At 36.6% G+C, this 22268-nt stretch overlaps 1 protein-coding gene across 1 annotated transcript in view; it reads right to left on the bottom strand.

Annotated features, from left to right (window-relative positions):
* The window catches only part of LOC143385409 (complement C5-like), a 42568-nt gene extending 20300 nt beyond the window's left edge, over positions 1-22268 (bottom strand). Inside the window, 6 exon segments of the mRNA XM_076840895.2 lie at positions 2085-2176; positions 5089-5159; positions 7903-8065; positions 13297-13489; positions 22199-22256; positions 22259-22268. Coding sequence (XP_076697010.2) covers positions 2085-2176; positions 5089-5159; positions 7903-8065; positions 13297-13489; positions 22199-22256; positions 22259-22268 — 587 coding nt within the window.

Here is a 22268-nt window from a genome sequence, read left to right as displayed (position 1 = left end):
TAACTATGTTACCATAACACTGAAGTCCCAATAGAGCAGCAAATTCATAATAATAATAAATCTGGAAACATACACAATATGTAGGTCAAGCATATGTGGATAATAATATTCACACCTTTTGTAAATGAAATTCTGGTTCGAGACAAGTTATGGTTTCTTTAAGAAGGAAAATGACCTACTTACCAAACAACCTTTATTCAAAAATATTTACTGAGCACTAGATAATGCACTAGAGATGTAAAAATGAACAAAATAGCTGGGCATGATGGCATACATCTGTAATCCTAGTGGCTCAGGAGGCTGAAGCAGGAGGATCACAAGTTCAAAGACAGTCTCAACAACTTAGCAAGGCCCTAAGCAACTTAGCAAGACCCTGTCTCAAAATAAAAATAAAAAATAAAAAGTTCTGGAGATGTGGCTCAGTGATTAAGTACTCCCTCCCCCCCCAAAAAGAACAAAATAGAAGAAACCTGTTCTTCATGGAGCTAATAGGCCACATGAGTTCAAATTGTCACTTTTCTATTTACTAACAGGTTTAACTTGTGTAAGTTACTTAACCTTATTTTGAAATGACAAAAAGAACACCTACCTTAAGACTGATTGTCAATTAATGATAATATTATGACTATGATTATTAGTATCATCATAACTCAATGAGTATTTACCAAGAGCCTATTATGTTGAAGTGCTGTGATATATCAGTGAGCTATATGGACAAGGCCCCTGCCCTCAAGGAGTTTACAAAATAGTGTGGAAGAAAAGGCAAGCTGATTAATAGGTAAACAACTACCATATTGAAATAAGTGTCATGAAAAAAATACACAAATATGGAGATAAAGAAAGTGAGGGACTTCATAGATCGATAGCCTTTATGCAAAGGCAGCATTTTCCCTGAGGCCTAAAGATGATAGGAAGCTTGCTCTGTGAAGGACAAAGTGAAGCACACTCTAAACATGGGCAACAGGCTGGGGAAACTACTGGTCAGTCAGATTCCCATTGCCAGTACATTATCTCCCAGTGACACAAGATAGAGACACCATAATAGTAGTGAAGTAATAGGCTTGATTCTGTACTCTACGGCATGTAGCATTTTCAAGAAAGGACACAATTTGTAAATCATTCAAATTATCAAAGTCACCCAATTTCAGTCCAAATTTTTAGGAAATGACTTGATAATATAATGAATTAAATGTTAACTCCCCTCTAGAGGACAGAGGAGAAATGACCATAAAAATATTGTGCCTCAAAGTTACAATGTAGCCATCTCTAAGTGCCCTTGTCTTATGAGTCCTCCTCTATTTTAAGTTCCTTCAAAGCAGGGATTGTGGATTCTTGGTTTCCATTGGGCACCTCTGCTTCCCATGGTGATTTACACATGCCAGGAATGTGTTCATTAATGGTGTGTTACATCAGATCCTGTGCAGACACGATTTTAAGTCCTTTCACGTGAAGACCAATGAGGAAATGACAGTCCAACTGTCCCCACGTTGGATCTGCCTTCTGGTGGTCTATGCAGACAGAAACTACAGAGGACCTGATTATCTAGGCAAGGAATGGCACCACACCAGGCAAGGAATGGCACCACGCCAGTCTCTTGGACCCATAGCCTACAGGATTCCTTCAGAGGTGGGAGGTGATGCTTTTGATGAAAAGAAGCCCAAGGACTATTTTTGTCTCTTCCCAATTGTTATTTCTGTATGTTAAGATAATGAATGAGAAGTATTGGGATTTTTTTTTTTTTCCTCTTTTGAGACATGGTCTCACTATGTAGCCCATCCTGGCCCCCATCTCCCGGGCTTAACCAGTCCTCATACTTCTGCCTCCTGCAAGGTCTATCAACTCGCCTGGTCAGGCTCTAGTACTAAGGATGACTCTCCCACCCCCCCCCTCACCCCTCACCCCCTCTCACCCCCCCCTCCAAGGAACTGATCCAACTTTTCCAAAGACTGAAGACTTTGCATATCCACTTTTGTGACATCTTTTGTTAACACTAGGTGGCTCCATTTGACTGTCTGCTTCAAGGTCAAAAGTTCCTGATGTGCTTTGTAGAGGGCACTTTATCAAATAAACTTATTTTTACATACATAGGATTAGATGGAATCTTGAAGTCAGGAAAAGAGATAATCCCAGTATAATCATTTTCTTCTACTGTGTCAACTTCTGATCCTTCAGGATCCTTAAAATAAAAACAAACACACCCTTGTCTTAGTTTATTTTCTGTGGCTGGATGGAATATCTGAGAGACTGAGCAATTGGTGAACAGAGATTTATTTAGGCTCACTGTTCTGGAGCCTTGGAAGTCCAAGAGGATGGTGCTGGCATCTGGGGGGACCCTGGTCCTGTTTCCCTTATGGTGGAAAAGGGGAAGGGCAAACAAGCCCATGGGAAAGAGTTTGCTCTGATGACAAAGCCTCTCTCACCTGCTCCCCTGAGAATGGCCTAATTCATTCATCAGGGTGGAGCCTTCTGACTCCTCCCCTGACCCCACCTCCCAACACTGCCTCACCTGAGCTTGGGGCACATACTCAACCCACAGCAGCCCTGAAAGCCCAGAAACCACATTTTAACAAATTTCAACTAATTATATGATCTTTGACCTGCAAAAACACTTACCAACCAACACTCCTCTTTTCAAATTAAATATGAAAGACAAAATTCTGTTTAATGTTAATGAAGGCAAATATTGTTTGTTTAAAACCACTTCCTTCCTGTTTTTGGAAGCTCTCCTGTCTGTCCTCATCATTTGGAAGAGGCTCTACTCTCTATTTTACAATTTAATAAAGAAGTGTAACAAAATGTAAACAACAGCAAACTATCCCTGAGACTTCTAATAAACCAAATGTGAGTCTAGCAGGCTTTAGAAATATCAGAATTTATTTTTTATATGTGTTCACTTAAAATTCTCCAACGCAAATATTCTGCAAACTGAATTTTATTAGCTAGACAATTTATAAATGTGCAGTGTGGGCACTGTTTAAATTTATCTTTGTTTATTTAGTTTTTTGTTTGTTTTTATGGTGCTGGGGATCGAACCCAGTGCCTCACACATGACTAAACCAACTTGAAAGTTCTCATAAAATGTCCCTGCATGCTTCATTTTGCATTTGGTTTAGCATATTATTAGGATGAGGTTTTGTGGGTCTTGGAACTACACTTGGAGGTCAGGTTGAACCTTAACTGAAAATCTAAGCACTATTTATCCAGACTGAAATTCATGGTTGGAATTTTAAGCTTTTTTTTTCCTCTTGAATGACAAACTGTAACAATTACAAAAGCCTATTTTGAGGAAGAAACTACACCTGTAGCTAAGTAGCTTCCCTGCTGTTCTTCATCTAATCATCAGTTTACAGGATCCATCTAATATGATCTTTCTGAGTACTCTTTTCAGGAAATTTACTGCATTCTGACTCCCTGCAGCTGTTGGATCAGCTCCTCTTCCTTCCCCTCCCTGGGGAAGCTCTTACTTGGGATCACTGGCATCCATTTTCTGTGTGATGCCAGGGTTCTGCTCACTCACGTTCAACCATGGAGACCTGGGCTAGAGAGCCTGCGTCCACAGCCCTGGTGTTCTCCAATAGAGCTGAGGTTGCTTCTGCTTAGTTCTCTTCCAGACAGTCTATCAGTCTGGAGTTTAGTTACTCTTCTCACTTTTTAGTCTTCCTGCTCCCATAGATGAACTCATGATGTTTCTTAAATGGAATGGTATTTATTATTATAAAATAACCTATGTCTGTGTTACGGTTTAGATATTAGATGTCCTCCAAAAACTCATGTATAAGAAGTGACACGATTTGGTTATAAGAGTATTAATCTAATCAGTGCATTAATCCACTTGAAAGGATTAATTGGGTGGTTAGCTGAAGGCAAGCAGGGTATGGCTGGAGGAGGTGGGTTACTGGGGGTATGCACTTAAGGTTTATATTTTGTCCATGATGTGGGGGCACCTGCCCCCAGCCCCTCTGCTTCTTGGTGGCCATGCCTTGACTTGCTTTCCTCTACCACACTCCTGCAACATATCCAGCCTGATCTTGGGTCCAGAGCAATGAAGCTGGTCATCTACAGTCTGAGACCTCTTGTTTGTTTAAAGCCACTTCCTTCCTGTTTTTGGAAATAAATAAAAATAAACTCCTAAAATAAAAATAAACTCCTAAAATTGTTTTTGTCAGTTCTTTAAGTTGTAGCAGCAAAAAAGGGTGACTAACACAGTCAATTCCTTTCAATAAGGCCCAGTTCAAGGGTTTCTTTATTTATTCCAGAAAAGCATTACATATGCCCTCATTCTCACCCTATTTTGCTTTCCTCTGAGCTTCTGTCGCCTACATTATTTTTCCTACTGCATAATTGGTTCAATTTATATTCTACTATAGTTTTTATCTCTAGTATCTACTCTTTTGTACTTGAATTCTGACAAGGATTTGTTATTTTTCAGAAGAGGTGACCAGCCTATTATAAAAGATCATTACCCCTATACCTACTATTAATAAGTGAGTAGTTACAAGTAATTGTAGTATTTTATTTCCCCATAAAAAATATCCTAGGTATGTGTGGAAACTGGGTAAAATTGTCAGTTTATTGCAATCTTACTAACTGGGTAAGACCATGGAAGTTTATGACATACATAACATCTTTTGTTATATATGTCATGTCTGACAAATGTCTGATAATTGCTCATGTCATAGTTCAGCAAAAATTTCCACACATGTTAGCATACTAGTTAATAAACTCTAAGTTCCTTAAAGGTAAGAACTATGGATTATAATTCTTCATCTTAAATCATGCAAATCAAAAATCAATGCATAAGACAGATATTCAACTAATTCTTAGTGATTGATGGGTATTCTTAAAAATGAAATAACAAAGGATGTATTTAAACAGTTTAAGTAAAATAAAATTCTTCAACTTGTTGAGATTTAATTTTTATTAGTTTTCTATGTATTTATATTATAGACATATACATCTATAATGCTATTTTGATAGTAAATGCTTAATAACCATTTATGGGATATTGAATGATTGAGTGTAGAGTAAGGACAGGATTATAGAATAGGACTTTTGAGTTAATATTATTTAAATAAATCATATACTTACGATGAATGTTAAAACAGTTTTTCTTTTGGCGGGCTTCCAGTCATCATTCAGAGAATAAACTCTAACCTTTACTGTAAAAAAAATTAATATAATCAAAAACTGTGCTAAGCATAAGAATATTTTGATGTTTAAAAACAATCATCCTTAAAAGAAAAATTCTCATTTTAAAAACTTAATAAATAATTAATACCTGATAATCTATATTTAAAGCCAGGCACAGTGGCACACGCTTGTAATCCCAGTGGCTCAGGAGGCTGAGACAGGAGAATTGTAAGCTCCAGGCCAGCCTCAGAAATGGCGAGGTGCTAAGCAACTCAGTGAGACCCTGTCTCTAAATGAAATATAAATTAGGCTTGAATCAAAGTGTGAAATATGATATATCAAGAACTATGTAATGTTTTGAACAACCTACAATAAAAATTAATTTAAAAAAAAAAAAAAGAAATATAAATTAGGGCTGGGGCTGTGGCTCAGTAGTTGAGTGCCCCTGAGTTCAATCCCTGGTACAAAAAAAAAAAAAAAACTTAAAAGAAAGAAAATGTCACTTTATAGATGTTGATATTTCTAAAAATTCTTTATGTTAAAGGGAATCCTCTGGGATTTCTTTAAAGAGTTACTTCTCCAGTAATTTCTTTGTTGTTGTTTTTTTAATTTTGGTTCCAGAGATTGATTGAATTCAGGAGTATTCAACTACTGAGCCACATCAGAAGCCCTTTTTATTTTTTATTTTGAGACAGGGTCTCAGTAAGTTGCTTAGAGCCCCACTAAATTTGCTGAGGCTAACCTTGAACTTTTGATCCTCCTTCCTCAGCCTCCAGATGTGCTGGGATTACAGGCATCCACCACTGCACCCAGCTCTCCCAGTGAATTTAAAGTACAATTTATTTTATTAAACAAGTCATGATAAATATAACTATGGTATAAAATTAGTTATAGTAGGCCTTTATTTGTTACAGATATCAGAAGTAGCAAAATAGTGACATCTACCATATGGTTATATAAAAGAATAAAATATTGTTTTATATTAGGGTTAAAGATTTCAATGAAAAGTTGGGAGTTTGAATCAGACCTTACAAAATTTATCACCTACAAAATCCAACAAGGCCCAAAATAGCTTTATTGCAAAAGGCAGCTTTAAATTATATATTTTTGTTACATTTATTACGTCAGGTCTTTCCAATATTTTCTCATTCTTAGAAGTGTAATGCCAGGGGGCTGGGGTTGTGGCTCAGTGATAGAACGCTTGCCTAGCTCATGTGAGGCCCTGGGTTCGATCCTCAGAACCACAAAAAAATAAATGAATAAACGTTTGTGTCCAACTAAACTAATAAATAAATAAATATTTTTAAAAAGAAGTGTAATGCCAGGGGCTTATATTGTTAATTTTCTTTCTGTCAATTAATACATCCCTACTTTTAAAACATATCCTCTGTTCATCTTCCAACTCTTTGCTGTTTGATAAACATTGACCAAGTGCCTTCTAAGGACATGTTGTAATTTCTCTAAGGTTTTGCTGATGCCTAAATCATTTCATGGCCAAAGTTCTATCCACATAATAAAACTGGATTGGTACTATAAGGCCAATATGATTTACAGGATCAGTAAATAGCAAGGCCATTGTTAAGGAAAACACTGATAGCCATGAAAGGTCCCAGACATTGGGTATTAGACTAGGTACTTACTGGGTAGTGACTCTGACCCTAGATGGTAGGCAGGGTAAACAGGACCCAGTCAAGGAGCATCATTAATATAGGAAGAAGAAAGGGCGAGGTTGTGCTTGTTTCTAGGTATGATCAAGCTTAAAAGACCTGACTTGTGTGGGGTAGAGACTGTTATCTTGTCACCAAGCCATCCTCAAGGGGCAGGAGATGGCACTGTTTTGGCAAGGACATTCTGTCTAACATGATGGCAATATCCCCACCCTCTCTGGACCTTTCCATTGAGAGGATTGTAACAGGTGCCCCTGCTGAGGAGGTAGTGGTACTGCCATGTCCCACCTCAGTGTTGATGCCAACTCCACCAACATTTAGCAAGTCCCCACTGTGTGCCAAATTTTTCAACAAAACCTGCTGGTTCTGCCTTCTTTCCCCAAAACTATCACTAATAAAATGTCAGAGGCTCCCCCGTTTACAGACACATCTCTCATAATCCTGTCTTTGGTGTGGTCAAGGGGCAAAGATGGTGAGGAGGAGAGATGGGGAGGTGAAGGCTTTGCACACATGACCATGTGGGCAGAATCATGCTTTTCTGGGTTTAACTTTTGGTCCACTGAGAATATTTCCAGGCACTCCTCACTAGGGTTAGACTGGCTATTCTGCCTTTCCCCTCTAACAAAAGAACAGTGTTTAACAGACGTTTTCTCAGGTAGAAACTCTTTGAAAATTAATATCCACACATTTCTGTGAGCTGGTGTATTCTCTGCTGAAATATCTAATCCCCTCAGCTTGGATTTGTTTCCCCAGTTTGGGGATCTGCTCCAGAGTCAATTTTTCATGTATGTGGTTCTATAATAAGTTATTTTCCCATTGCCAAAATTGTATTTGCAATTAAGTCTTACATTTGTTTAATAGATAAGCTCAACATTTTACAAAGTTTAATAAGTGAAATAACTGTGACAGGCCAGATAATTAAATTGTTTGTTTCATAATTTATTTAGCAATTTCTCCCTAAATTAAAATGCTATTTGCAAGTATAAAAGTCTTTAGGACTGAGTCTCTTGAGCAGGGTTGAAAACCTGTCTCCAATTTCAGGTGTTAAAAAATTCTACAACACAGTGTCAATTTTCCCCAGAGAAGGAAGAATCTTGCACTCTACCTGACTGGTGTGGAGTGTAAACAGGTTTGTCTGTATGAATGAAGAGATATCCATTGTCATAGCTTATTGGCATTTTTTTTGATTTTGAAAAATGCTTTGATACGACTTCCAAATACACATATGAAACAGAGCCTTGTTCTCCAGACAGTTGTTTGGGTTGTATCTGTAAAAGAAAATATTGCTAGAAAAGAGAAAAGTAATTCTAGGGTTCTAGGACAAGTTGACTTTCTCAACACCACTGCAATCTCATTAAAATAAAAAATGAGTGTGTGTATCTCACCATTTGTGAAGTAGATTGGGATCCAGAAGAGTCAATTAAATTTACCCAAAGCCCTTTCAGTGTCAATTATTATCAACCTTATCTTTAAGAACGGGACAGTTGGGGCTGGAGATGTGGCTCAAGGGGTAAAGCGCTTGCCTGGCATGCGCGGGGCGCTGGGTTCGATCCTGAGCACCACATAAAAATAAAATAAAGATGTTGTGTCCACCAAAAACTGAAAAATAAATATTAAAAAATTCTCTCTCTCTCTCTCTCTCTCTCTCTCTCTCTCTCTCTCTCTCTCTCTCTCTCTCTCTCTCTCTCTTTCTCTCAAAAACAAAAAACCAAACAAACAAAACGGACAGTCTTCTTGGTTCCATGTTTGCTAAATTTACACACTCTTAATGCAGCCACTGCTACAGAACTGATGAGAAACCTCTGCCTGGTCGGCTCCCTGATGAGCCCTGCTCTCCACGGCCTCTGGCAGCCTGGCTTAGGCTCTACACACTCTGTGCCCATCACACACTGCTGCTCCTGGGCCAAGGTGCACGCTTCCCAGTGTGAGCATATAATTATACTCATCCCCTTTACCTTCAATGATATGTGATTTTACACAAAAAATCTGTAACAAAAAGAAGCACAGTGTTTCTCAGAAAATTAGGATTTAAAACATATTGAAAATAAATACTAAAACCAAAGCTATAGAATTACATATTTGAGATTATTGTAGAAATTTTGAAAACATTATAAAAATCTGTAGCATTCTATGCTTGGATTACTATGCAAAGCATCTTGATTTCCTTCTCCACTCTTAAGAAACACTACAGAACATACATAATTCTGTAGTGTAACCTGTAATAAATAAGATTTGAACGTGGGTCAATGGACTTGTCCTTAGAAGATAGTGGCACAACATCCAACAATTGGCAAAAAAGATACATTGGAATGTTAAGATAAAATTAAATGCTTCATAAACATTGATTGGTTTAAATTTAAAGGTGAACACCACAGGTATCTAGTAGCAACCTTACAACTTATCAGATAACAAATGCTTACTGAAAATAACACTTGTGGGGAATGAATTTTAATTCTTAATAAACCTGAAAGTATTAGTATTTGCCATCAGAAGTTTCATGAAGTATCCCTATGCTGGCTAGAATTTATTAAGATTGATTTTCCTTAAACATGAGTAATATATGCACCACCTTTTAAAAGAATTTATTTGTTTTAATTAGTTATACATGACAATAGAATGCATTTATGCACTTTGATATATCATCTCATAGATGGGATATAATTTCTCATTTCTCTGAGTGTACATGTTGCAGAATCATTATTGGTCATGTAGTTGCACATATACATACAGTAATAATTTCTGTTTCATTCTGCTATATTTCCTATCTCCACATCCCCTCCCCTTCCCTTCTATCACTTTCCTCAACCTAATCTAAGGTAACACTATTCTTCCCTAGTGTGTCCTGCCTTATTGTGAATTAGCATCTGCATATTAGAGAAAACATTCAGCCTTTAGTTTTGTTGGATTGGCTTATTTTGCTTAGCATGATATTCTCCAACTCCAACCATTTACTAGCAAATGCCATTATTTTACTCTTCTTTAAAGCTGAGTAATATTCCATCGAGTATATATACCACATTTTCTTTATCCATTCATCTATTGAGGGACACCTAGGTTGGTTCCATGGTCTAGCTATTGTGAATTGAGCTGCTATAAACATTGATGTGGCTGTGTCCCTGTAGTATGCTGATTTTAAGTACTTTGGGTATAAACCAAGGAGTGGGATAGATGGGTCAAATGGTAGTTCTATTCTCAATTTTCTGAGGAATCTCCGTATTGCTTTCCATAGTGGTTGCACCAATTTGCAGTCCCACCAGCAATGTATGAGTGTACCTTTTCCACCACATCCTCACCAACATTTATTGTTGCCTATATTCTTGATGATTGGCATTCTGACAGGAGTGAGATGAAATCTTACAGTAGCTTTAATTTACATTTCTCTAATTGCTAGAGATGTTGAACACTTTTTCATATATTTGTTGATCAATTGTATTTCTTTTTCTGTGAAATATCTGTTCAGTTTCTTAGCCAATTTATTGATTGGGTTATTTGGTTTTTGGGGGGGACGGGGTGTTAAGTTTTTTGAGTTCTTTATATATCCTAGAGAATAATGCTTTATTGGAGGTGCATGTGGTAAAGGTTTTCTCCCAATCTGTAGGCTCTCTCCTCACTTTATTAATTGTTTCCTTTGTTGAGAAGAAGCTTTTTAATCCTTCCCATTTATTGATTCTTGATTTTACTTCTTACGCTTTAGGAGTCTTGTTAAGGCCAATGTGGTGAAGATTTGGGCCTATTTTTTCTTCTGTTAGGCCCAGGGTCTGTTCTAGTGTCTAAGTCTTTGATCCACTTTGAGTTGATTTTTGTGCAGGGTGAGAGACAGAGGTTTAATTTCATTTTGCTACATATGGATTTCCAGTTTTACCAGCACCATTTGTTGAATAGGCTAACTTTTCTCCAGTGAATGTTTTTGATACCTTTGTCTAATATGAAATAACTATATTTATGTCAGGCAGGGTTTGTCTCTGTGTCCTCTATTCTGTACCAATGGTCTACAAGTCTATTTTGGGGCCAATATCATGCTGTTTTTATTACTACAGCTTTGTAGTATAGTTTAAGGTCTGGAATTGTGATGCCTCCTCCTTCACTTTTCTTACTAAGGATTGCTTTAATTATTCTGGGTCTCTTATTTTTCCAAATAAATTTTATGATTGCTTTGTCTATTTATATGAAGAATGTCATTGGAATTTTAATAGGAATTGCATTAAATCTGTATAACGTTTGGTAGTGTGGCCATTTTGACAATATTAATTCTGCCTACCCAGGAACATGGGAGATATTTCCATCTTCTGAGGTTTTCCTCAGTTTCTTTTTTTCTTTTAGTGCTTTGTAGTTTTCATCGTAGAGGTCTTTCACCTCTTTTGTTAGATTGCTTGCCAGGTATTTTATTTAATTTCTAGAAACATATGACCTACCCAAACTGAATGAGGAGCTCATACATGATTTAAATAGATCAAGTTCAAGTAATGAAATAGCAAAAGCCATCAAAAGCCTACCAGCCAAGAAAAGTCCAGGACCAGATGGATTGTTTTACAGAATTAAAAGACTTTCAAAGAATTAACACCAATACTCTTAAAAGTATTCCATGAAATAGAAAAGGAGGGAACCCTTCCAAACTCATTCTATGAGGCTAATATCACCCTGATATCAAAACCAGACAAAGACACATCAAGGAAAAAAAACTTCAGACCAATATCCCTAATGAACATAGATGCAAAAATTCTCAGTAAAATTCTGGCAAATTGCATACAAAAACATATCGAAAGGATAGTGCATGATGATCAAGTAGGGTTCATACCAGAGATGAAGGGTTGGTTCAACATACGGAAAGTAATAAATGTAATTCATCATATTAATAGACTTAAAAACAAGAATCATTTGATCATCTCAATAGATGCAGAAAAAGCATTTGACAAAATACAGCACACCTTCATGTTCAAAACATTAGAAAACCTAGGGATAGTAGGAACATACCTCAACATTTTAAAAGCTGTACATGCTAAACCCAAGGCCAGCGTCATTCTAAATGGAGAAAATTTGAAAGCATTCCTGCTAAAAACTGGAACAAGACAAGGATGTCCTCTTTCACCACTTCTATTCAACATCATCCTTAAAACTTTAACCAGGGCAATTAGACAAAAGAAAGAAATTAAAGGGATACAAATAGGTAAAGAAGAACTCAAACTATCACTATTTGCCAATGACATGATTCTGTATCTAGAAAACCCAAAAAATTCCACCAGAAAACTTCTAAAACTAATAAATGAATTCAGCAAAGTAGCAGGATATAAAATCAACACCCATAAATCAAACGCATTCCTATACATCAGTGGTGAATCCACTGAAAGAGAAATTAGGAAAACTACTCCATTCACAATAGCCTCTAAATAAATAAATAAATAAATAAATAAAATATGCACCACCTTTTTAACTGGGGAATGAATCCAAGGGGATCTTGCACTGAGCAACATACCCAATCTTTTTTTAATTTTGAGACAGGGCCTCGATAAATAGCTGAAATTATCTTTGAACTTGTGATCCTCCTGCCTTAGTCTCCTAAATTGCTGGGATTAATTGGTGTGCACCACTGCGCCTAGCTCTATACATTTTTTAAAGGATAAAACATAAAAGATTCTCAGCATTGACACTTGATTATTTATAACATATTCAAAAAAGACATAAATAGATATAAACCTAATATAAGGTAGAATCTTATGCTTATGACTTTTACAGAATTAAAAAGTAAAAACAGGGCTTGTGGCTCAGCAGTAGAGCATTTGCTTAGCATGTGCCAGGCCCTAGGTTCTATCTTCAGCACCACATAAACATAAATAAATAAAATAAAGGTATTGTATCCAACTAACACTAAAATATAAATATTTTTGAAAATCAAGACAGATTTACAAAATGAGTTCAAAAATTAGAAAAGTAACATAATTTTAAGCTCTTTATAAAATTTAAATTTTTAATTTCCTTTTAAACAACTCATTGTAGAGAAACAATGATGCAAATGAGTCCCAGAGGTCCTTTCAACTTTGATGTTTAATTTTTCTGATTCTTTTTAAATATCAGAATTTTAAATAAGAAATGAATCATAAGCATCCTCAAGTCTGTACTGCAGTATCTTAATAGAAGAAGTTATTTGGTCAAGGTTGATATTTCTATTTACTATGGAATGCTGATGAGAGCTATTCACTTTAGTAGTCAATAGTCTTATTACTTTTGGAAGCTATGGTTTTACAATATTTGCGTTTAAACAAATGCACACAATTTTACTTCCCAATTAGAATCTGAACATTCACTTGTATTGAAGACACAATTTTTCAGTTTATAATTTTCTATTTCACTCAGATTAGCATTAGCAACTGATAATCATCTAATAATTACACAGTAGTAGCGTGGTGCAAATGGTCAAATCTTATGTTTATCAATATTCGAATTTTGTACATATTTTATCAGAAATATTCTGCATATAAAAATAAAATGAAGTATAAATACATACCGTTAAGATTGCAGAGTTCTGGAATTTATTTTCTGGGGATAAAATAACATAGCTTGAGGAGTAACTAATTTTTTTATCAGGATAACTTTTAATAGAGACTGTTGCATCAAATGCTTCAGTGTATCCATAAGCTTGAATTACAATATTTTCAGATGCTCCAACATGAAATATGTTCGGTGCTGAAATGACATAGCTGTTGAAATAGGAAAAAATTCAGTATCTTTATAAGACATATGTTCTTATACTGATTTTTTTCTCTCACTTGTGAGATGCAACTTGAAATAGACATATTTCAACTTAAATAATATTTTAAAATAAAAATTCATTTTGTGATCTATGATAATTCCAGCATAGTTTCTAAGAAAAAAGAGGAAATAGAGCTGGGGATTTTGTTTATGTTTGGAAAGGTAATAATAGCAGCCAGGGAGGACTCCATGGTATTCATGGCAACATAGAAGTGGGCACTTGCTTTTCTCCCTCCCTTCCTCCCTCCCTCCCTCCTTCCCTGTCTTCCTTCTTTCCTTACTTCCTTCCTCTCCTCCCTATCTCCTTTTCTCCCTCCTTTTCTCCCTTTCTCTTTCCTTTTACTTCCTTTCTTCCTTCCCTCCCCCTTTCTTTCTTTTCCTCCCTCCCTCTTTCCTCCCTCCTTCCCTCTCTCTCTCCTCTCTTAGTAAAGTCACTAATCCTCCCTGAGCCCAAAATAATGCATCTGTTAAAATTTCAGCGTGTATTTTCTTTAAACCAGACTGTGGTCAGGGTTAAATAAGAGCATGTATATGATAGCACCCAGCATGCTTAATACTCAATATTAAGAATAAGATCCACCAATTTCACTAAGTTAGTTCAAAAGCATTAATCATAGAAATATGCCTTTCTAGTGAGGGGATAAAGATGCAGAACATGAATGAGCTGGAGGAAGGTATCTGGCAGTAGTGATGGAGCTCTGTGAGGTAACAGAAATAACAATAATCATACAACAATAGGCAGTAACTTGGGTAGTAATGTGTCAGAGCATGTTGGCACTTCCATAGAGCTCTTCTCATCTTTATAAGCCGGTGATGTAGGTGCTATTATTATTCCTGTTTTAGTGATCAGAGGTTAATTTGGTCAATATCTCAAGACTTATAAGTAAATGAGGTGAAAATTTACATTGGGGTCCCAGTTGCATATAATGTATATAATTGAGGCTAAAGTTACAAGCACTGTTCCAACCATTGGCTGTTGCCTCCATTTTACTTTTATGCCTTTATATAAGAATGGAAATGAACCTATACAAGCTTTGAAACACAAATTTTAAGATGTGTGAATTTTTCATTGTCTTATTAGATGCACTTATAATAAATAGAATATTTTTATGTATCAGTGAAGTATCTAATTTGAATAGTGAGAGCTGCATACGAAGCATTTATCAACCCAAAGGCCTTTGTGATTGACTAAATGAAATCCGACAGGCTTGGGGGGCACCCACCACCACACTGGGCAGAATTACTGCACTGCACTTTCTTTTTCTTTCTTTCCTCCTTTCTCTGATTCCTGGCTGCCATGTGGTAAGTAGCCTTCTCCTCTACCCTCCCACTGTCATGATGTTCTGCTTTGCCTCAGACCCAAAACAATGCAACCAGCTAACAATAGTCTGAAATCTCTGAAATCATGAGCCAAAATAAGTTTTTCCTCCTTCAAGTTGTTTTTCTCAGGCATTTTCCTCAAAACAATGAAAAGCTTGTAACAAAGATACCTTTACCAAATCTTTACTATGTGCTAGGCACCATCCTAAGCACCTATATATTCATACACATACGTTTTAGTCAGCTTTTTATGTCTCTGTGATCAAAAGATCTGACAAGAACAATGTAGAGGAGGAACAGTTCATTTTGGCTCCTGATTCAAGAGGTTTCAGTTCATAGTCAATTGACTCCAGAGCTCTGAGCCTGAGATGAGGCAGAACATGGCATTGGAAGGGCATGGCAGATGACAGCAGCTCAGGACATGGCAACCAGGAAGCAGAGAGAGAGAGCACTGTGCTCAACAGAGACAAAATATAAACCCCAAAGTTGTGTTCCCAGTGACTTACTTCCTCCAGCCACACTTTACCTGCCTGCAGCAACCACCCAGTTAACCTGTATCAGTGATAAATCTACTAAGTTACTGCTCTTATAATTTAATCATTTCACTTATGAACATTCTTGCATTGTCTCATACCTGAGCTTTTGGGGGACACATCGTTTCTAAACCATAGCATCCCACCTTTGACCTCCAGATGTTTATGTCATCTCACAATATAAAATACATTCCTTTTTTTAGAGTCCCATAGTCTTCATAGCACTGTTGAAAGTCCATATCCAAATCTTATCTGAGACTCAAGGCAAACTCTTGGATACTTTCCCTTGTAAAGATCAATGGCAAGTTATATATGTCATATAAACATTTTCATTTTGCAAGGAGGAAATAAGAACATAAAAAGAAAGGATGACACCAAAGCAAGATTACAATTTAGCTCGGCAATCAAATCCTGTAGCTCCATGTCTAGTATCTGGGGCACTGGCATTGTAATGGTTTTTCTAAAGGGTTTATGCAGTTTTGCTCTATGACTTTGTTGACTGCAGTCCATGTGGTCCTGTCTTGGCTTGCCTCTGCTCAAATCCTGCAGCTTTCCTTGCCAGACATTTCATAGTACTGTTATCCCTTGATCTTGAGGGTTTCCATTGCAGCTTCAGCTTCTTTCTCACATCTTTATATATCACACCCTCAGGGGATGCCCACAGGGACTGTGTAGTTTCCCACCATCTTAAGCAGTAGCCAAGCCTCCTGGAACCATACCTGCAGCAGCCTCTGAGTGCCTGGGTGGCTGATCTTTGTTAAAAACAAAAACAAAAACTTCCTGGGCTCCCTGTGTAAGCAGGGTACTCCTTTGTCTCTTCTCAAAGAAATTTTTACTTCAATACCCTTAAGCCTAAGAGGGCATAGTCCATCTTTCTTATTGTTTTGAGTACAGTGGTTAGCATCTTTTTAGTGGTTTTAATCTCTTTGACAACTAAAATGTTCATAGTCCCAGTTTTATTTGTACTTGTTTAACCAAATTGGAAATCTTTCAAATCTTTCTTCTGTGGATTCTTTCCTGATTATCACAGTAAACTTGGCTAAAACTCATCAGCAATATTTATGCCACTCCACGAATGTTGTACTGCCTTGAAATTTCCTCTGCCAGATAAATTAGTCCAGCACTTTTCAATTTAGTCTCACCGTAGGTGCTAGGACATGTACAAAATATAAGCAACTTTTTTTTTTTTTGTCTGAATGTAATATTAATGGCCTCCAGTCCAATTTTCAATAGAGTCCTCTTTCTCCTCTGAAATCTCATGAGCCCAGTCAGTATTTACTGTCTGCAGTTCTGTCAGCATTCTGAGCCCCCACTAGATTCACCCATTCAGCTCTACTTACAACATTTTTTAAGTTTTTCACTTTTATCTCTAGACTTTTCAAAATCCTCCCTCCCCTTTAATCCAGCTCTGAAGGCTTTTGAAGTACATGGTCAGGGTAGTCAAAGCATTAACTCTACTCCTGGTATCAACTTTTGTTTTGGTCATCTTTTACACCACTGTGACCAAAAAACCTTACCAGAACAATGTAGAGGACAAAAAGCTTATTTTGGTTCATAGTTTTAGAGGCTCAGTCCATGGTCAGCTGACTTCATAGCTTTGGGCCTGAGGTGAGGCAGAACATCATGATAAAAACACAAGGCAGGGCTGGGGATGTGGCTCAAGTGGTAGCGCGCGTGCGGCCTGGGTTCAATCCTCAGTACCACATACAAAAAAAGATGTTGTGTCCGCCGAAAAACAAAAAATAAATACTAAAAAAAAATTCTCTCTCTCTCTCTTAAAAAAAAAAAAAAAGCACAAGGCAGATGAAAGTAGCTAAGGACATGGCAAGCAGGAAGAAGAGAAAGCACTCTGCTCTTAAGAGACAAAGTATAAACCCCACAGGTGTCCCCCAGTGACCTCCTTCCTCCAGTCACACCCTATCTGCCTACAGCTACCACCCATTTAATCCATATCAATGGATTAACCCATTTATCAGGTTACAGCTCTCATAATCTAATCTTTTCACCTCTGAGCATTCTTGCTTTGTCTCATACATGAGCTTCTGGGAGACACCTCCTATGGAAACCATAAAAATATAAAAACTATTATTTTGCTACACCTATTAAGTGAGGAAAGTCCTATTACTGCTCCCATTTTCAGATGAACAAACTGCCAATTAATATGTTCAGGTTCTTAAAAACTGAAGCTGAGTAACCTGTTTCTGGATTTAACACTTTCAATAGCTGTCTTAAATTGAATTTAATAAGAATTTTGCAATCAGAAAAATCTAGGGGTGTCCAATCTGAACACTCCTATCCAGTGTAGTATTGGACATTTTTAACAGCACAATTACACAAAAGAAGAAAATAAAAGGGATAAAAACAGAAAAGGAAGAAGTCAAGTTATCACTGTTTGCAGACATGACCTTATATGTAGAAGATCTAAAAAGCTCCACCAGAAGACTGTCAGAACTAAGAAATTCAGCAAAGTAGGAAGTTAAAAAAATCAACATAAAAAAACCAATGGTTTTCCTATGCATGAATAATGAATTTGCTGATAAAGAAATCAGGAAAATAGGCTGGCACCGTGGCGCACACCAGTAATCCCCAGTGGCACAGAAGACAGAGGCAGGAGGATCTCGAGTTCAAAGCCAGCCTCAGAAATTTAGTGAGGCCCTAAACAACTCAGAAGACCCTGTTTGTAAGAAAAAAAAATACACACACACACCCAAAATACATGGCCAAGAGTGTGGCTCAGTGGCCAAGTGCCTCTGAGTTCAAGGAGGAGGAGGGGGAGGGGGAGAGGGAGGGGGAGGGGGAGAGGGAGGGGGAGAGGGAGGGGGAGGAGGGGGGAGGGGGAGAGGGAGGGGGAGGGGAGGAGGGGGGAGGGGAGGAGGGGAGGAGGGGGGAGGGGAGGAGGGGAGGAGGGGGGAGGGGAGGAGGGGGGAAGGGAGGAGGGGGAGAATAAAAAAATAATCTATTTACAATAGTCTCAACAAACAAAGAAGCTGACAAAAACCCTAGGAATAAAAATCTAATCAAGGAGATAAAAGACCTCAAAAACAATGGAATATTGAAGAAAGAAATTGTAGAAATAGGGAAAAACTGCCTTTTTCATGGATCAGCAAAATTAATATTGTTAAAATGGCCATATTACCAAAAGCAATATAAAGATTAAATATTTTTCTAACCTGACCATGCAATCCCTATCAAAATAACAATGACATTTTTCACAGAACTAGAAAAAAAAAATCCTACAATTCATTTGGAAGAAAAAAGATCTAGAGTAGCCAAAGGAATTCTAAGCCAAAAAAGCAATGCCGGAGGCATAACAATATTGACTCCAAATTATACTACAGAGCAATGATAATAAAAACTGCAGGGAGCCAGGTGCAATGGCACATACCTGTAATCCCTGTAGCTCTGGAGGCTGAGGCAGGAGAATAGCAAGTTCAAAGCCAGCCTCAGCAATTTAGAGAGGCACTAAGCAACTCAGTGAGGCCCTGTCTCTAATAAAATACAAAATAGTCTAGGAATGTGGCTCAGTGGTCAAGTGCCCCTGAATTCAATCCCCGTACTCCCCTACCAAAAAACAAAGGGAGGGGCTAGGGTTGTTGCTCAGTGGTAGAGCTCTTGCCTAGTATATGTAAGGCACTGAATTAGAGTCTCAGCACCACACGTAAATAAATAAAATAAGGATCCATTGACAGCTAAAAAATATTTAAATTAAAAAAAGGCTGGGGATGTGGCTCAGTGGTTAAGTGTTCCTGGGTTCAATCCCCAGTACCAGACAAACAAAAACTGCATGATACTGGCATAAAAGCAATCATATAGACCAATGGTACAGAATACAGATAAGAGACAAACCCACATATCCAGTTGTCTGATCCTTGATAAAGGTGCTAAAAAATCATTGGAGAAAAGACAGCTTTTTAAACAAATGGTGCTGGGAAACTGGTTATCCATAAGTAGAAGGATGAGACCAGACCCTTATCTACCACTCTGCACAAAAATTGAATCAAAGACCTAGGAAATATATAATTCCTAGGAGAAAATATAGAGTCAATATATATATATATATATATATATATATATATATATATATATATATATATATATATACAGGCAACAACTTCTTCATTAGGACTCCTAAAACTCAGGAAATAATACCAAGAATTAATAAAAAGGATGACTTCAAATGAAAAAGCATCTGTACAGTAGAGGAAACAATTAAGAATGTGAAAAGAGAATCTTAAAACATGGAAGAAAATTTTTGTTATTTACTGTTTGACAGAGGATTCATATCTAAAATATATAAATAATTCAGTAAACTTAATGCCAGAAAAAAGCAAATATCCCAATTAATAGGTGGGCAAATAAATTAAATAGAATTCCTCAAAAGAAAAAATATAAGTGGCCAATAAATACATGAAGAAATGTTCAAATATCTTTAGCAACCAGGGAAATGTAAATCAAAACTACAGTGGTATCTCACCTCACTCCAGTTATAATGGCAACCATCAAGAATATAAACAATAATAAATACTGGGGAGGATGTGGAGAAAAAGGAACTTATATACATTGTTGATATTGTAAATTAGTATAAATACTATGGAAATCAGTATGAGTTTTCTCAAAAAACTAGGAATGCAACATAACTCAGCTATACAACTACTTTGTATTTATTCTAAAGGATTAATGTCATCATATTACAGTGATACATACATACACGTTTATAGCAGCACAATTCACAAAATCCAATGGAACTAGCTTAGGCATCCATCAGTGGATGAATAAAGAAAATATTATATATTTTATACAAACACACACACACACACAAAACGGAGTTTATTAAGCCATAAAGAAGAATGGAAGAAACTTGAGAACATTATCTTAAGTGAAATAAGGCAAACTCAGAAAGTACAGGCTCAGATGTTTTCTCTCATATATGGAAGCTAGAGAGGAAAAAGGAAATGAAGGTGTGCAGCAAGGAAGGACTTCATGAAAAATCAGAGACCAGTAGAGTATTGGAAAGGGACCAGGAATAGAGAGGGAAGGACGGAAAGGGTAGATGCTGGGGAAAAATACTGATCAAATTATTTTGTTATATTGTGTGCATGTATGAATATCTAACATCAAATACCACATTATGTATGATTATAATGCACCAATAAAATATGGAAAAATAGAAAAATCTAGAAATAAAAGGCTATTTTAATTTCAATATTTTTTAAAAGTTTGTATTTTTTAGTTCAGTATTGAGTTGTTTATGTGGTGGGAGAAGTGACACCTAACCTATTTAGAAGTCCTTAAAAATGGCTCTGGAATCCTTACTGATGTAACAGTATTATGATCTAGCCATATGAGGAATTTTATATTTTCATTTTCTTTCAACAGCTGCAGAGGATCAGGTCACTGAGCTTGCAGAAAGGTGAGACTGCTTCTTTGACCTTTACCTATAATGTTTTCCCCAGATGATTGCATGGCTTCCTCCCTCACTTCTTCAACATCTGCTCGAGTGTCATCCCCTTAACAGAACCTCCTGTCCATATTTTTAAGCAGTGCTTCATCAACTTTTTATCTTTGTGCTTTTCACTTCAAAATACTACTAACTACCTACTCTTATTTATTCCTTCATTCATAGGTTCATTTATTCATCATTTGCTTGTATAAAAGATAATCTCTAGGAATTATCTTTTCTTATTTGCGATACCCTCGGTGCTATTAAATGCTAGGTGCTCCATAAATATTTGATCAGTCAGTCAACTAGTCAAAGTAATTAATTGCCATGTTGTAAACGGCACACTCTCACGTCAGGTGAGGAGATGCTTTCTATTAAGGGCCAATGCAATGTAGTGGGGAAGAATTCAGAATGTCCTTGGGCAAGGATCTTAGGATCCCAGGTTCTAGCCCTAGTTCTGCCACTAATGTAAAGTCAATTAATACAAATTTCTATGAGTTTCAATTGTTTGTCTTTCAAAAAGAAATAAAAATTAATTAAGGTAATGGTGTGCTTGTGGCCATGTGATAAAATCTAAAGATTATGAATGAGAAAATACTACAAATTTATGATATTCTAAGTATATATTTATATTTATAATACATTTAACATGTTTATATGCACATTTTTGATAATGGAAAAAAACTGGTGATAATGAGAAGACATGAATGAAAGTCCTGCCTCTCTCTCTCTCTCTAGGAGTGTGACCTTTGGCCAATCCCTTGCCCTCTCTGGACTTACCCTCACATATGAAACAAGTTGGTTCTATTAGATAATATCTGATTACTTTTCAGTACTTAAATATTATTTCTAGATATGAGGTCATTGTTTTTAAGACATAATTAAAAATGTACAGACTTTCAATACCACTAAAAGTTGTAAAGAATCAGCTCAGAGATGTAGACATAATTAATTACAACAATAAATTTTCAAATCGCAGTATTAGAATTGACCCCCAAGTAACTCTGGCTTAACTGTGTGTAGTCCATGAAAAACACAAATCAAACTAAGTACTGAATACAAATAAGCAAGAAATGACAAAATTAGGTTATTATCTTGAGTTGACTTTGTGCCTTTTTGAAGTGGAATGTGAGTAATCACTTATGTACATTTTTATAAATAACAATCTCATAAAAGCTGTCACTTTGTTAGTCACTTATCAAATCAAAACGCTTCCTTGGTTTTCTCATTCAGAAATGAGACTACCCATTTGGTGCTCTCAGAAGGAGAGAGTTATTTTCAAATCAACACAATCTGTTGAATTTGCTTTTTCACTCATCACTACTAAGATACATTACAAAATGAAGATGAGTTGTTTTACTCACATTTGTTCCTGTCCCTGTCCCAAACTTTTCTCCAGGAAAATTAAAAAACAAAGTATTTCCAAAGGCCCAT

This window comes from Callospermophilus lateralis, chromosome 2, assembly GCF_048772815.1.
Source record: "Callospermophilus lateralis isolate mCalLat2 chromosome 2, mCalLat2.hap1, whole genome shotgun sequence".
NCBI classification, from domain to species: Eukaryota; Metazoa; Chordata; class Mammalia; order Rodentia; family Sciuridae; genus Callospermophilus; species Callospermophilus lateralis.
Note: the sequence above shows the minus strand (reverse complement) of the source record. Positions and strands in the feature narration are given on the sequence as shown.